At 34.2% G+C, this 15,269-nt stretch overlaps 2 protein-coding genes across 2 annotated transcripts in view; both read right to left on the bottom strand.

Annotated features, from left to right (window-relative positions):
• LOC119603400 overlaps nucleotides 1–5,781 on the bottom strand; it is a 66,507-nt gene extending 60,726 nt beyond the window's left edge. The window contains exons 1-2 of the mRNA XM_037955418.1: nucleotides 5,624–5,781; nucleotides 5,306–5,564 (exon numbers count right to left, since the gene is read on the bottom strand). Of these exons, the coding sequence (XP_037811346.1) occupies nucleotides 5,306–5,564; nucleotides 5,624–5,638 (274 nt within the window). The 5' untranslated portion in view covers nucleotides 5,639–5,781. The remainder of the gene's footprint in view (nucleotides 1–5,305; nucleotides 5,565–5,623) is intronic.
• On the bottom strand, nucleotides 5,779–7,032 carry LOC119603399. The gene has a single exon (XM_037955417.1). The coding sequence runs from the start codon at nucleotides 7,030–7,032 to the stop codon at nucleotides 5,779–5,781; it is 1,254 nt and encodes a 417-aa protein (XP_037811345.1).
• Between the last annotated feature and the right edge of the window lie 8,237 nt (nucleotides 7,033–15,269).

Raw genomic sequence — 15,269 nt, 5'->3', positions numbered from 1 at the left:
ACGATTTTTTTCTACAAAGCCAACCAAATAATGAAATATTTCATAAAATCTTGCAATTTACTGAAGTCAAAAGGTAGAAATATCTTGCAAATTTCTAAAAGTCGATTGAATAGCAGAAATATTTTGCAAATTTCAAAAAAGACAGCGAATGGTTTTAAGAACTTTTTCAATTTGTCAGCGATTTTTTCTACAAAGTCAACCAAATAGTGAAATATTTCATAAAATATTGCAATTTACTGAAGTCAAAAAGTAGAAATATATAGCAAATTTCTTAAAAGTCAACTGAATAATGAAATCTTGTAATTTACTGAACAGTTGAGTTTTATGACATTTTTCTAAAAATAGGGAAATATTTCACAAAATCTTCTAATTTTGTCCAAGTTTTTCTAGAAAGTCAATCAATTAGTGATAGATTTCACAAAATCTCTATAAAAAGTAGAAATATCTAGCAAATTTGTGAAAGTCGACTGAATAGTGAAATATTTCACAAAAGTACAAATATTTTGCAAATTTCTAAAAAGTTAACGAATTGCGACATATTTCACAAAATCTTGCAATTTAATGAACAGTTGATTTTCTAGAAACAGTCTTACAATCAGTTACCAGTTTAACAAAAAAGTCAAAGATTTCATAAAATCTATATAAAAAGTAGAAATATCTTGCAAATTTCTAAAATGCCAACTGAATAGTAAAATATTTCACAAAGTATTGTAATTTGCTGAGCAGATGATTTTTATGACAGTTTTCTAAAAATTCAGCTGAATATTGAAATATTTCACAAAATCTTCTAATGTTTGTCAAAGATTTTTTCTAGAAAGTCAACCAGATAGTGAGATATTTCACAAAATTTGGCAATTTACAGGGCAGTTGATTTTCTAGAAACAGTCTTACAATCAGTTACAAATTTAACATAAAATTCAAAGATTTCACAAAATCTCTATAAAAAGCAGAATATATTGCAAATTTATAAAAAGTCAACTGCTAGTAAAATATTTCACAAAATCTTCTATTTTGTCAACGATTTTATCTTTAAAGTGAACCAAATAGTGAAATATTTCATAAAATCTTGCAGTTTAATGAAGAGTTGATTTTCTAGAAACAGTCTTACAATCAGTTACCAATTTAACAAAAAATTCGAAGGTTTCACAAAATCTATATAAAAAGTAGAAATATTTTGCAAATTTATAAACAAGTGAACTACATAGTGAAATATTTCACAAAATCTTCTAATTTGTCAACGATTTTTTTCTAGAAAGTCAACCAAATTGTGAAATATTTCACAAAATCTTGCAATTTACTGAAGTCAACTAAATAGAGACTTATTTCATTTATTTTACAAAATTTCAATATTTTCACAAAAATATTTCACAAAATCTTGCAATTTACTGAAGTCAACTAAATAGAGACTTATATCATTTCTTTTATAAAGTCACCCAAATAGTGAAATATTTCACAAAATCTTGCAAATTTATGGAACAGTCTAGAAACAGTCTTACATTCGGTTAGAAATTAAAAAAATTTAAAGATTTCTAAAAATCTCTATAGAAAGTAGAAATATCTTGCAAATTTCTAAAAAGTCAACTGAATAGTCATATATTTCACAAAAGTAGAAATATCTTGAAAATATCGATAAAGTCAACTGAATAATGAAATCTTGTAATTTACTGAACAGTTCTAAAAAGTCAACTGAGTAGTGAAATATTTCACAAAATCTTCTAATTTTGTCCAAGTTTTTCTAGAAAGTCAACCAAATAGTGCACAGTGGGGCAGAATCGAAATTTTTTGGAAATAAATCTCGCATTTCTAAACGGCTCCGATCCGATCGGGATAAAATTTGGCGTGTGCGTAGCCAAGGAGTATTCGAGTTTAAGTTTTGAAGATGAACCCTGCAGATGCCCCAGGGACGGCGCTGTGGCGGCTCAAAGTAGGGTACCTACGACATGTAAAATTTTTAAACTCGTGCCATTTTTTGGTTTTTCACCCAAATACAAAGATTTTTATATTTTCTGAAAGCGCTCGACGACATACGGACATACTACTTATCTCTTATAATATTCGAGCTATAGGTATTTAAAAATTTAGTGATACAAAATTTACCATACCTTGGTCCGACTTTTTTTGAATACCGGGCGTAATTTTGGACCAAATGGACTCAATTTTTTCTTGTTAGTTAGACAACAAAATTTCCAATAATATACAAAAAATGTCAGATCAATATCATTTACAGATCCAAAAATATACGTTTTTAATTTAAAAATTCAAAAAATTTTAGTTTTTTGCCAAAAATGTGTCTTAACTCTGGTTGGTTGGTTGGTTTACGTGGTAGTTCACTACACGCGAACTGTCAAGTAGAATCAAAGAGACTCCGTTTTGACCGGACCACTCCACTCGTCAGATGTTGAATTTGTAGTATTAGATCCAGCCCGTAGCTATGAGAAATCTGAGGATATCATTGAGCCTAAAGACAGATATCTCGCCAAGGTTAGATATGAAGTAATTGCCAAGGAAGCGGTTTCTCTTTACGGCCAGAGCAGGGCATTCACAGAGGAGATGGAAGACCGTTTCTTCCTTTTCCCTGTCTTTGCAACTGCGACAGTGATCATTGAAAGGGAGCCCAAGCCGACTTGCGTGTCTGCCTATTACCCAGTGTCCTGTTATTACTGCTATCAGCCTCGATATGTCCCGCCTACTTCGGTTTATAAGGTGTCTTGTGCGTTTCTCATTGAAGGAGGGCCACAATAGCTTGGCGCCTTTACATGTGTCTAGGTTATTCCACCTATTTTCAGCTTTTCGAAGAAAGAATCTGAGGATATTGCTCTTGATATAACTTAACGGAGTTGCTACTGGAACGGCGTCGGAGATATCAAGAGCAGATCCCGTTCTTGCAAGCTCATCTGCCTGTTCATTACCGTAGTAGTCCCTATGCGCAGGGACCCAAACAAGGGTAATGTCAGACAGCCGACCCAGCATTGACAGATCCTTCTTGCATTGTCTAACTAATAAGGAAGTAGTAGTATAAGAGTTTAGTGAGAGAAGTGCCGCTTGACTATCGACAAAGATTCCTATGTTGCCGCGAATATTGAGGTCATGTAATACCCTACAGGCTGACATTATCGCAAAAATTTCAGCCTGAAAGACACTACAGTTGTTGGGAACACGGTGGGATATACTTACCCCAGCTTCTTCACAGAAGACACCAGAACCAACGCCGCAGTTCATTTTAGAACCATCTGTAAAGATTCTGGTGGTATATTCGCTTGGTAGATTACCTCCACACCACTCGCTCCTGGAAGGAACTCTGACTTTGAAGACTCTATCAAAGTCCATGTGTGGGGTAATAGGAGGTAACAAGCTTAAAATCTTAGCGTGTCCATATGTTCTTGATCTCCAACTTCCGGATGAGTTAAGCCTTAACGCGCTACAAGCAGATATGGTCATTATGTGCAGATCTATGGGTAGGATGTGCAATATAGTGTTCAGAGCTTCTGAAGGACTAGTTCTTATAGCACCTGTTATCCCAATGCATGCTGATCTCTGAACTTTGTATAGTTGATCCACAACAAACTTCTTCTTAGTTGAAGTCCACCATACAAGAGATCCGTATGTAAGAATAGGACGTACTATAGCTGTGTACATCCATTTAACTATGTTGGGACTAAGTCCCCATTTCATTCCAAACATCTTACGACAGGTATAGTAGGCGACCGTTGCCTTCTTGACTCTGTGCTGGATGTTGAGTTTCCATGATAATTTGGAGTCTAGAATAGTTCCTAGATATTTGGCATTGTTTGATAAGGGGATTTCGCGGTTTTTTAACCGTGGCAGGTTGAAGCTTGGAATCTTGGTCTTTGGTGTGAATAGTACCAGTTCTGTCTTGCTTGGATTTATTCCTAGACCACTGTCTGTGGCCCAGTTACTGAGTAGCACCAGAGCACCAGACATAATATCGCTAATCACGTCTGGGAACATTCCTGATACCAGTATCACAACGTCGTCCGCATAGGCAACGACCTTTATCCCTCTGTTGTCCAGTTCCTTAAGAATCGTATTAACAACGATAAGCCAAAGTAGTGGAGAGATTACACCGCCCTGAGGTGTGCCTCGTTAGTGTATTGTTTGAATTCGAGGGATCTTTCTATAACTCTTACAACCTCATGTAGAGCTGTCTCAGTAGATCGTCCTTTAAGGTAGGCATGTTGACTGGTTGAAAGCCGTGATGAGCTCTCTAGCCGTTGCCTAATATGTGAGTCGATGAGTCTTTCCAGCGTTTTGAGTTGAAAAGATGAAAGACTAATTGGACGAAAGTCCTTCGCATTTTCATGACTCCTTTTGCCAGCTTTGGGAATAAAAACGACCTTAACCTTTCTCCAGTTTACCGGAACATGGTTGAGAGAGAGGCTGAGCGTGTATATTCTATGAAGCCAGGGGATGATATATTCTTTTGCACTTTGTAACATCTTTGGCAAAATGCCATCAGGCCCTGGTGATTTGAAAGGGGAAAAACTATCAATCGCCCATGAGATTCTATCATAAGAGATGATATTTTTATTGATTCCCGTTAGAGTCCTACTGTCAGTGAAGATTTCCTTGACAGCATCTTTGCAGCCAGGGAAGTGAGTATTCAGTAGGATGTCAAGAGATTCTGCCGAGGATTCTGACCAAGTGTCGTCCTTCCTCTTAATATAGGTTGGATTAGATTGGCCTTTAGCAAGAATTTTGCTAAGTCTAGCAGAATCCTTTGTGTTATCTATAGATTCGCAGAAACTTCTCCATGAGGTTCTTTTTGCGAGTGCTATAGCTTTCTTATAAACTTTTAGTTTGTCGCGGTATGGCTGCCACGATTTATTGTTGTAGCATGTGTTAAAGGCCCTACGTGTTTCCTTACGTAGCTTAGATAGCTCCGAATTCCACCATGGAGGGAAGCTTTTCTTTGCCTTTGTGATTGGGCAGGAGACTTCGAAAGCCTTACCTAAGACTTTGCTAAAGTTTTCTTCTATCTTTTCAAGCCCAGTGATTGAATCATCAACCACTGGAATTTTCTTGAGCTTATGTCTAAGGATCCCTTTATACTTGAACCAATCGGTTCTTCTTGGGTTCCTATAGACCATTTTTTCCGTCGAGTTTTGTAGTATAATATCGAAGAGGATCCAATTGTGATCTGAAAAAGATTTTTCATTGGATACCCTCCACCTATCAACTGATATTTTAGATCTGTCGCTAATGAGTGTAATGTCCAGTACTTCCTCCCACCCATTATAATTATCCGCACTTGGAAAAATGGATGTAGGTTTGTTGCCAGAGTTACATATGTTTAGGTTGTTAGTATTAATGAAATTAAAGATTGACTCACCCCTTTCATTAGTTTCGCTGCTACCCCAGATTGTATGCCTTGCATTGGCATCACAGCCTAGGATTATGTCGTCAGATGTCTCAATTACGGCCAGGAGATCGCTCACTTCGTCTGGTGGTGCTGTCTTCTCGTGTGCCATATAGCTTGAGGCAATCATGAAGCTTCTGTTGTGCGGTAGCTCGACCTTTGCGACTGTTAGGTCTTCTGAGCTAAGCTGTGTACAAAGAAAAATGTTAATCGATTTTTTAGCAATTAGACATGATCGTGGCCTACCATTACTTCTTGCATATAGTATGTTGTATGTAGATGCTGGGAACCCTTTAACTTCTGAGTCCGTGACCCAGGGTTCTTGAACCAGGCAAATGTCCAGGTTTTCCTCGGCTAGGAGAACCCGTAGATTGTCTGAAGCACACTTTGAGTGCTTCAGATTAATTTGCACTATCTTCAGTGCCATTGTCAGGTTTATCAGGTGGCTCGGAGAGTTTCATGCCAGTGAGCAGAGAGTTGGCAGCTTCCATCTCATCCGTCTCTTCACTCCCCGATTTTGTCGGCCGGAACACCTTTACTTTGGCGCCCCTCACCCCAAAGAACAGCCTAAAGCCCACCTTCTCCAGCTCAACGGAGCCAGCTTCTGTGATGGCGAGAATTAGACATGTGTGCCCTTCGCCTTGTTCTGTGCGGATGATAGCCCAGTCATTCATGTGTATGTTGGGATTCTGCCGTTTGAGGCATTCCAACATCTTGGGTGCTTCGGCGCTCATCTTTGGTAACCAAACTCTTGCACGAGGTCTCATTGGAATTTCCTCAGCAGGGATTAGTTTAAGGCTTAAACCTACCCATACATCTCTAATCTTAGTGATGCACTTGCTGAGGAACTCCTTTGAGAATTCGTCCAGGCATTTGATCACCCTGTATCCCCGGTGAATCTCACTGGAGTCAAAACGGGGTACCTTGTCGTCTTTGTTAGTGAGCAAGTGTTCCATAATGAGCTCAGTTAATTTAGACTCAATGGCACCCCATTCTGTTACTACAGGGTTGATGGCCCCGTCTTTTTCAGTAACCAGAGCCATTAGGAGGTGGTCCTTCACCACTTCGTTAAATGGTCTTCTGGCAGTTGTCGTGGTGGCTACAAGTCCCGGAGTGGTTTTGCCTTCTATTACCTTCCTCCTTTTCGGCGATTTATTATCCTCAACCTGTGAGCGGTTTCGCTTGGACCTTTCGATTTCAGCAGCCATTTTGGATGTGCTGGGTGCGGTCTCCAAAGACTTTTGGTACTCATCCACCACAGCTTGATATTTGACGCGATCATCTTCATCGCGTTCATGAGGAGTACCATTAGCAGCATTCTTGGCAATCTTGTCGAGAATGAAAACAGCCTTGGTATATCTAGCTTTGAGGATGTCTTTCTGACTTTTCCTTTTTGGCCTTTTTTTCCTCGAATTGTCGCCAGCCTTGGCGTCAGATTGAGGAGTATTTGTCGGGCTTTTTGAGGGTAGGAGAGTGCTATGTCTTTCATTCCCACTACCTGAAGGACTCACTACCGTCTCTTGACTAGAGGCGAGAAGTTCGTCTTCGGATGAGGATCCAATCTCATCCTTTCTTCGTTGTTTTTGTTTTTTTTTCTGTATTTGTTTCCATATGTTGGTCCCACGAGTAGGCACGTAAGGGAAGAGACGGTCCATGCAGTGACGGCGTACATGGACTAGACTAGGATTTACAACCGGCCCGTGTCGTGGCACCGGAGGGGAGCTGTTAGCGACTAATCTTCTTTAACCACTGATTAGCCATTCAGATTCTCGGCACTGCTACCAACCACCTTAACCTTACAAGTGGGGGATGGGGAGGAGACGGGATTGTTTATAGGAAAAATTGGGAATTGAGGATAGGAGGGATAACCTTTGGTCATGAAGGCTTTTGAGTTCAGTGTCTTCCAAATACAAAGGGCTTATGCCGAGTGTATTTGCAATGCAAAAGAACAACAGCCAACACTAAAGCCACCACATCGCGGCAAGATTGTTATCCAGGTGGTGGGTCTTAACTCTTCTATTAATAAATTGAAACATATAACAATTTTATAGTTTTCTAAAAGGTATCTTTACGCAGAACGCTATGGCGTAAAAAACTTGTCCTATTTTTTGAAAATGTTGACACTGCGTCCTTCCGAATATGACCTATTTTTTATCAAAACTTCAACTTTGGGCGACATGTTCTAAAATCCCAAAGCTGGGATCAGAAAACTGAAAGCAGTTTTGGAAACCTCAATATGTTTTCTATTTACTCCAAAAGTATTTTCCCAGATCTGAAAGAAATGTGGACCCTATGAGCAAAAAAGTAAAAAATCCAATTTTTGGGATTTTCATTCCTATTTTTGGGAATTGCGGGATGCTCTTTGACCTTTTCAATTTTTTTTTTGCATTTTATATATATTACATATTTGTTTAATTTCTAAAACTATGATTTATATCAAAATTTTAATAGGGTCGCAGATAGCTACAACAATTTAGTCCATATTTACCCTTTAATATCATTTTTTTGTTAGATATGGAAATTCTCGACCCTTTACAAAAAATTTCAAGCCAATATCTCAATTACATTCAAAAATATGTTCATTTAAACCTGTGTCCTTTAATTTAATATTTTTCATATTTTAGTATTAAGTATGACAGAACATACATTTGGTGTTGAATAAAATATTTGGACAATTTTTAAAAATTATTTAGTTAATTATTTTATTAAAGACTATAACATTGTATATACAATAAAAAAATTATAATTTTATTATGAGCCACGCACAACAACACCTAAATCACCCCACACAAACCACCTTTCCCGCCCACCGAAATATAAAACACAATTTGATATTTGAACTGTTTATTTTAAACATAATACAATTAATTCTTACAACCTACTTATATAGTTAATTCCTTACACTCTATAAAATAATCTGTCATATCGGTATACATATCCAGAAGGTAATATAAGTCCTTTAAATCTTCCTTGTTTTGAGATGATAGAGTTTCATAACAAATCCATCTTTTTCGCATAGTTGAAAGAACAGGATCAGAAGATAGAAGTAAACTATTAAAAATATCTTCATTCTGTGATTGCCTGTAGCATTTTCTTGAGCTGAATAGTTGAACATGCTTAAAATCTCGATTCCTCGCTTCTTCTGTTAACTCTCCAAGTGGAAGAATATTCGATTCAATTATTATTTGACCATGACACAATACTTTGTGTACTGTTGGTGTTAGTTCCCTCCATGGATACAGAGATACCAGTAATTTCGAAATTTCAGATATATATTCCCCAAATCGATTTCCATTAATTTTATGTTTACTATTCAGTGCCATTAAAATAGTGTTAACTCTTCGAAGCAACTCCTTGTCGATTCCAGTTATTTTTGAAGTAATTTCAAAATCACGAAAAAACATTCTCGCCGTATTACCATCATTTGTACTACCGCAACTTGGAAGTGGTTTGTCGATGTTTAATCCCATCTCCAGAAGGAAGAAGTTTCTGTTATGGCATTGCTGACCTTTCCATCAATCATTGTTAAGCTTAGCTGATATGATACGTTAATAGAGAATTCCTTTATTTTTATGCAAATGGGCTTCAGTGCATTTATTTCATCTTTTAAATATTCCACTAAATCTTTTGTTGTTTTCTTTGACTCCTTTATATATTCAAATCCAATGGGTCTACAAAAATTTTTTGAACCCGGAGTTGTATTGATCCATATATCTTCAAATTAATTTCCGATGCTTGAGGATGATGGATTAAGGGAATATGAACGAATTCGTAATGGCACTAATGATGACATAAATACACTTTTGTAGTCTGCTATACTTACCACGATTCGCTTAAGTCGTTTTGGTGATGCATTAGGAAGAATAGTTGCAATATATACGGCATCCATAGGTTGGTTTTCCTTTTTCAGCATTTCGTTAAATGTATCAACAATTTCCTCATTTGAGATTGAAAAAAGTTTTTGTGTGACCCTCTTTTTTTGACCTTGAACATAAGTCTTCGTATAACTTGCAAGGCGCTCCTGTTGATGTGTTGTAAGTTGAGATTTCCGTGGTAGTTTCCATCCAACTACAAAATTTTAATCGAAATTTCTTTTGATTTCCATCCACAGACTTATTTTTTACATCAAAAAGTTTTCAATTTTTGATATGCTTGTTTTGTCTACTTTTCTACTATATGTAGTTTTTATATAATTTGAAATGTCTTCAATTCTTTCTGGCCCTTTTGAAGATACACTCCATAAAACGGAACACAACTCTTCGTACTTTAATGTAATCTTCATTGTAGATTTATTAAATATGGTACTTAAAATCTAAGAAGTTTACTTATATACTAGAGCCCTGCATGAGTGACTTAAATAATATTTTAAAACATTTAATTTTTTGAAAGTACTGTTTTTGACTCACTCATTGTTTTTTGAATGAATATAATAATTTATTCAAAACAAAAATGTATACGACAAAAAATTCAAATAAAGTAAAATACATGAATGTAAAGAGTATTGTATGATATGAGTATTGAGAGTGTTTTTGTGTTTCAAATCGAGTGCAAAACAGCGAGTGAATCGAATTATAGAAGGATTTATTATGTGTTTTAATTAGAATGCAATTCTTTGAACGAATTACCGTTCTTATGAATTTCTATAGCGAGATTACAAATAAAATGCATTATTGTTATGTATATATGTATATTTTATTAATTTAACTCATGTAATAATTATATTTGAATGTTATTTAGAGATGTAAACAAAACTACTGTAAAGTGAAAAAATATGAAATATAAGGATTTTTATAATTATATATTAGCACTGAGAGCACCTTCTTCTTGTGGAACAGCGTATTTTTTGTGATTCATGTGTAAGAAAATAATTTGATTTACAGCAATATCATTTGAGGCAATGGAGCATCTTTTTTCAGAAATTACGTTGCGGGCACAAGAGAAAACCCGTTCTGAAGGTGCGCTACTTGCTGGTATTGCTAAGATTCGGCAGCTTAATTTGTGTAAAAAGGGGAACTCATTCTTATGCGAATCCCACCACTTAAGTGTGTCGAAATCATCAAAAAATGACACTTCTGTGTTTTCGTATCGTCTCAACTCTGAGGCCACTAAATCCTCGTTGGTTTGAAAATCAGATGATCGAATAAAATCTGAAAACAGCTCTAAATTTTTCGATGAGATTGAGGCTACTGACAGTTGTTGTGGTTCTGTTATAGGCTCACAATTCTGTACTAGGCTTTGTATCAACTCGATACATTTTAATTTAATAAGATTTCGATCTTCTTCAGAAAAACTTAGCAATTTGTTTGCAGGGGGGAACAGGAATAGAGCAACTCGATGCCAGATGGACAAATTAGAAAAAACTACAGTATCCAAGTAGTGCCTAAGCTTGCTTTTCAAAGCCTGGGCAATACTTATATCCTCGTTGTTTTCAGCGCATTTCTTTTGAAATGCCTTTCATGCCTTTCTTGTAATATGAAAACAACTTCGTCCCAGCTGCTTTTTAATGACGACAACAGATAATAGAAAGTATTCCATCTTGATGGACAAAAGCTTTTTAAGGACTTTCTTATATTTGAATTTATCCCAGACTTTTTAAAGTACCCCACTATATTGGTGGCTACATCGCAAATAAATTTTACATCTGGGACTGCATCTATGGATTTCTGAATAACATTATTCAGTAGATGGTTAATACAATATATATGGGCAGTGCTGCGGAAAGCAGCAACCAATTCGCTAAGTATGTTACAAACTTTGCAGTATATGTTATCACCTAAAGGATTTCAGAATAATTAATAAGAAATCAGTGGCCATTAAAACTTTATAATGGTATATACAACTTACTAGTACATTTTTCGCCATTCATGCTGCGTATTCCCAACAAAACGTTATTCAATTGTGTATCTTTTATATAATGCATTGTTATTGCCAAAAATGATTTGTGTAAATAGCTGTCCGTCCACAAATCGGTGGTTAGAGCGAACCCAATGTCCTTTACTTTAGTGATGTCGGATTTTATCTCAGAAAATGCTACATCGTAAAGCTTACAAACATTTCTTCCTACTGTTGTTGAGTGTGGAAGTAATGATTTTACATCGACGTGCTTACCATATTTTGAGCCGATGGACAAAACGAAGCTAACAAGTTCATGAAGACCGGAATCTTCCACCAATGTAAAAGGTCTGCAGTTTTCAATAATCCATTTGGTAAATATATACAATGCTTTCCTTTTTGTGTCACTATCCACTAAAACGTTGTATACGTTATCCCGATCTTTTGTGGCGATGTAGCATTTATGTCTTACCAAGTTTGTAGTAGATTTACTGTTATGTTTATACACGCTAAAGCAAAATCGACACGCGACTACATTTAACAATTCTTCACCTGTGTCGTTTATAATCATTTTCCATACATTACTACGTCCCGTTTTATTGCTTAATTTATATTCTTGGTTAATTATTTTTGTTTTTATTATATCATGGCTTAACAAGCTAGTTCCACTGGAAACGGATGCTGTGCTATCAACGGCGTCGCTAGAATTCTGTTCCAATTTACAATAAAATATAATATAAATTAAAAAATTATCATACGGTTTAGTATTTATTAATTAGATATACCTCATTGTTTTCATTTTTAAATTAATTTGCGATATCATGTTTTTTTTATTATTTTTCTTTTTAAATTATTTTTCTTTTGGCATTTAAAACTCGATTCACTCGATTCAAAATATTTATTTTGTATTCTTTTAATATACGTAAGTTGTTAACTTACTCGATTTGAATGTAGACGTACACTTACACAAAAATACTCGCAATGATTGAGTAAAACAAAAATTTGAATTATTAAAATCAAATGTACACACTCTTTGTAAATAATATTCAAAATACAAAATGAGTTGAGTGCAATGCAGTGGATTACTCATTGTGGGTGACAAATAGAGTCACTCATGCAGGGCTCTATTATATACCAATTCTTGTCAAAGTAAAAAATTACGAATTGTCTACCTATTAACATTTAGGACTATATTACTATAACCTGTAATTCAGTCATTGATATTTCTTATTAGTGAATGAATCGAAATTATCATTACCTGTATACTTTTACCTACATCATCATAAACGAAACAGAACGAAATAATCTGTCGAAAAAATTTAGGTAAAAAATAGTTATAAATTTTTGAAAATTTAAGCATAATAGGACCTTTCAATTATAAGGATAAGCAAACAAATAGAAAATAGGTAAATATAAGATTTAAATATGTTCTGTCATACTTAATACTAAAATATGAAAAAGATGAAATTAAAGGACACAGGTTTAAATGAACATATTTTTGAATGTAATTGAGATATTGGCTTGAAATTTTTTTGTAAAGGGTCGAGAATTTCCATATCTAACTAAAAAATTATATTAAGGGATAAATATGGACTAAATTGTTGTAGCTATCTGCGACCCTATTAAAATTTTGATATAAATCATAGTTTTAGAAATTAAACAAATATGTAATATATGATAAAATCTTTATTTATGAACAAAACTCAATGAAATTTTCAACGCTTGTTAAATTTGTCATTTCAAATAAGAATATGCAAAAAAAAAATTGAAAAGGTCAAAGGGCATCCCGCAATTCCCAAAAATAGGAATGAAAATCCCAAAAATGGGATTTTTTACTTTTTTGCCCATAGGGTCCACATTTCTTTCAGGGCTGGGAAAATACTTTTGGAGTAAACAGAAAACATATTCAGGTTTCCAAAACTGCTTTCAGTTTTCTGATTCCAGCTTTGGGATTTTAGAACATGTCGCCCAAAGTTGAAGTTTTGATAAAAAAATAGGTCATATTCGGAAGGACGCAGTGGCAACATTTTAAAAAAATAGGACAAGTTTTTTACGCCAAAACGTTCTGCGTAAAGATACCTTTAGAAAACTATAAAATTGTTATATGTTCCTAAAGAAAATTTTATTTTATTAATAAAAGAGTTAAGACACATTTTTGGCAAAAAAACGCAAAAATCTAAAATTTTTTGAATTTTTAAATTAAAAAACGTATATTATTGGAAATTTTGTTGTCTAACTAACAAGAAAAAATTGAGTCCATTTGGTGCAAAATTACGCCCGGTATTCAAAAAAGGCGGACCAAGGTATGGTAAATTTTGTATCACCTATAACTCGGACATTATAAGAGATAAGTAGTAAAAATAAGCAGAAAATATAAAAATCTTTGTATTTGGGTGAAAAACCAAAAAATGGCACGAGTTTAAAAATTTTACATGTCGTAGGTACCCTACTTTGAGCCGCCTGGGGCATCTGCAGGGTTCATCTTCAAAACTTAAACTCGAATACTCCTTGGCTACGCTCACGCCAATTTTATCCCGATCGTATCAGCCGTTTAGAAATGCCAGATTTATTTCCAAAAAATTTCGATTCTGCCCCACTGTGTAGTGATAGATTTCACAAAATATAAAGTCTTGCAATTTACTGAAGTCAACTTATTTCATTTCTTTTATAAAGTCACCCAAATAGTGAAATATTTCACAAGATCTTGCAATTTAATGAACAGTCTAGAACGTCTTACAATAGTTACAAATTTAAAAAAAAAAATGCAAAGATTTCTAAAAATCTCTATAAAAAGTAGAAATATCTTGAAAATTTGTAAAAAGTCAACTGAATAGTCATATATTTCACAAAAGAAGAAATATCTTGAAAATGTCTAAAACGTCAACTGAATAATGGAATCTAGTAATTTACTGAACAGTTGAGTTTTAGGAAATTTTTCTAAAAAGTCAACTGAATAGTGAAAGTCTTCTAATTTTGTCGAAGTTTTTCAAGAAAGTTAACCAAATAGTGAGAGATTTCACAAAATCTCTATAAAAAGTAGAAATATCGAGCAAATTTCTAAAAGTCGACTGAATAGTGAAATTTTTCACAAAAGTAGAAATATATTGCAAATTTCAAAAAAGTCAACGAACAGTCTAGAAACAGTTACAATAAGTTACAAATTTAACAAAAATGCAAAGATTTTTCAAAATCTCTATAAAAGTATCTTGCAAATTTATAAAAAGGCAACTACATAGTGAAATATTTCACAAAATCTTCTAATTTGTCAACGATTTTTTCTACAAAGTCAGCCAAATAATAAACTATTTCATAAAATCTTGCAATTTACTGAAGTCAAAAAGTAGAAATATCTTGCAAATTTCTAAAAAGTCAACTGAATAGTCATATATTTCACAAAAGTATAGATATCTTGAACATTTCTAAAAAGTTAACTGAATAATGAATTCTTGTAATTTACTGAACAGTTGAGTTTTAGGACATTTTTCTAAAAAGTCAACTGAATAGTGAAATATTTCACAAAATCTTCTAATTCTGTCCAACTTTTTCTAGAAAGTCAACCAAATAGTGATAGATTTCACAAAATCTCTATAAAAAGTAGAAATATCTTGCGAATTTCTAAAAGTCGATTGAATAGTGAAATATTTCACAAAAATAGAAATATTTCGCAAATTTCAAAAAAGTCAGCGAATTGCAACATATTTCAAAAAATATTGAAATTACTGAATAGATGATTTTAACAACATTTTTCAATTTGTCAGCGATTTTTTCTACAAAGTCAACCAAATAGTGAAATATTTCATAAAATATTGCAATTTACTGAAGTCAAAAAGTAGAAATATTTTGCAAATTTCTTAAAGGTCAACTGAATAATGAAATCTTGTTATTTACTGAACAGTTGAGTTTAAGGACATTTTTCTAAAAATAGGGAAATATTTCACAAAATCTTCTAATTTTGTCCAAGTTTTTCTAGAAAGTCACCAACTAGTGAAAGATTTCACAAAATTTCTATAGAAAGTAGAAATATCTAGCAAATTTGTGAAAGTCGACTGAATAGTAAAAT

Source organism: Lucilia sericata, unplaced genomic scaffold (assembly GCF_015586225.1).
Source record: "Lucilia sericata isolate MDLA Ls3-8-SP2 unplaced genomic scaffold, ASM1558622v1 Contig000301F_arrow, whole genome shotgun sequence".
In the NCBI taxonomy this organism is placed as follows: domain Eukaryota; kingdom Metazoa; phylum Arthropoda; class Insecta; order Diptera; family Calliphoridae; genus Lucilia; species Lucilia sericata.
The sequence above is the reverse complement of the archived record's forward strand: the minus strand, read 5'-3'. Positions and strand labels throughout refer to the sequence as shown.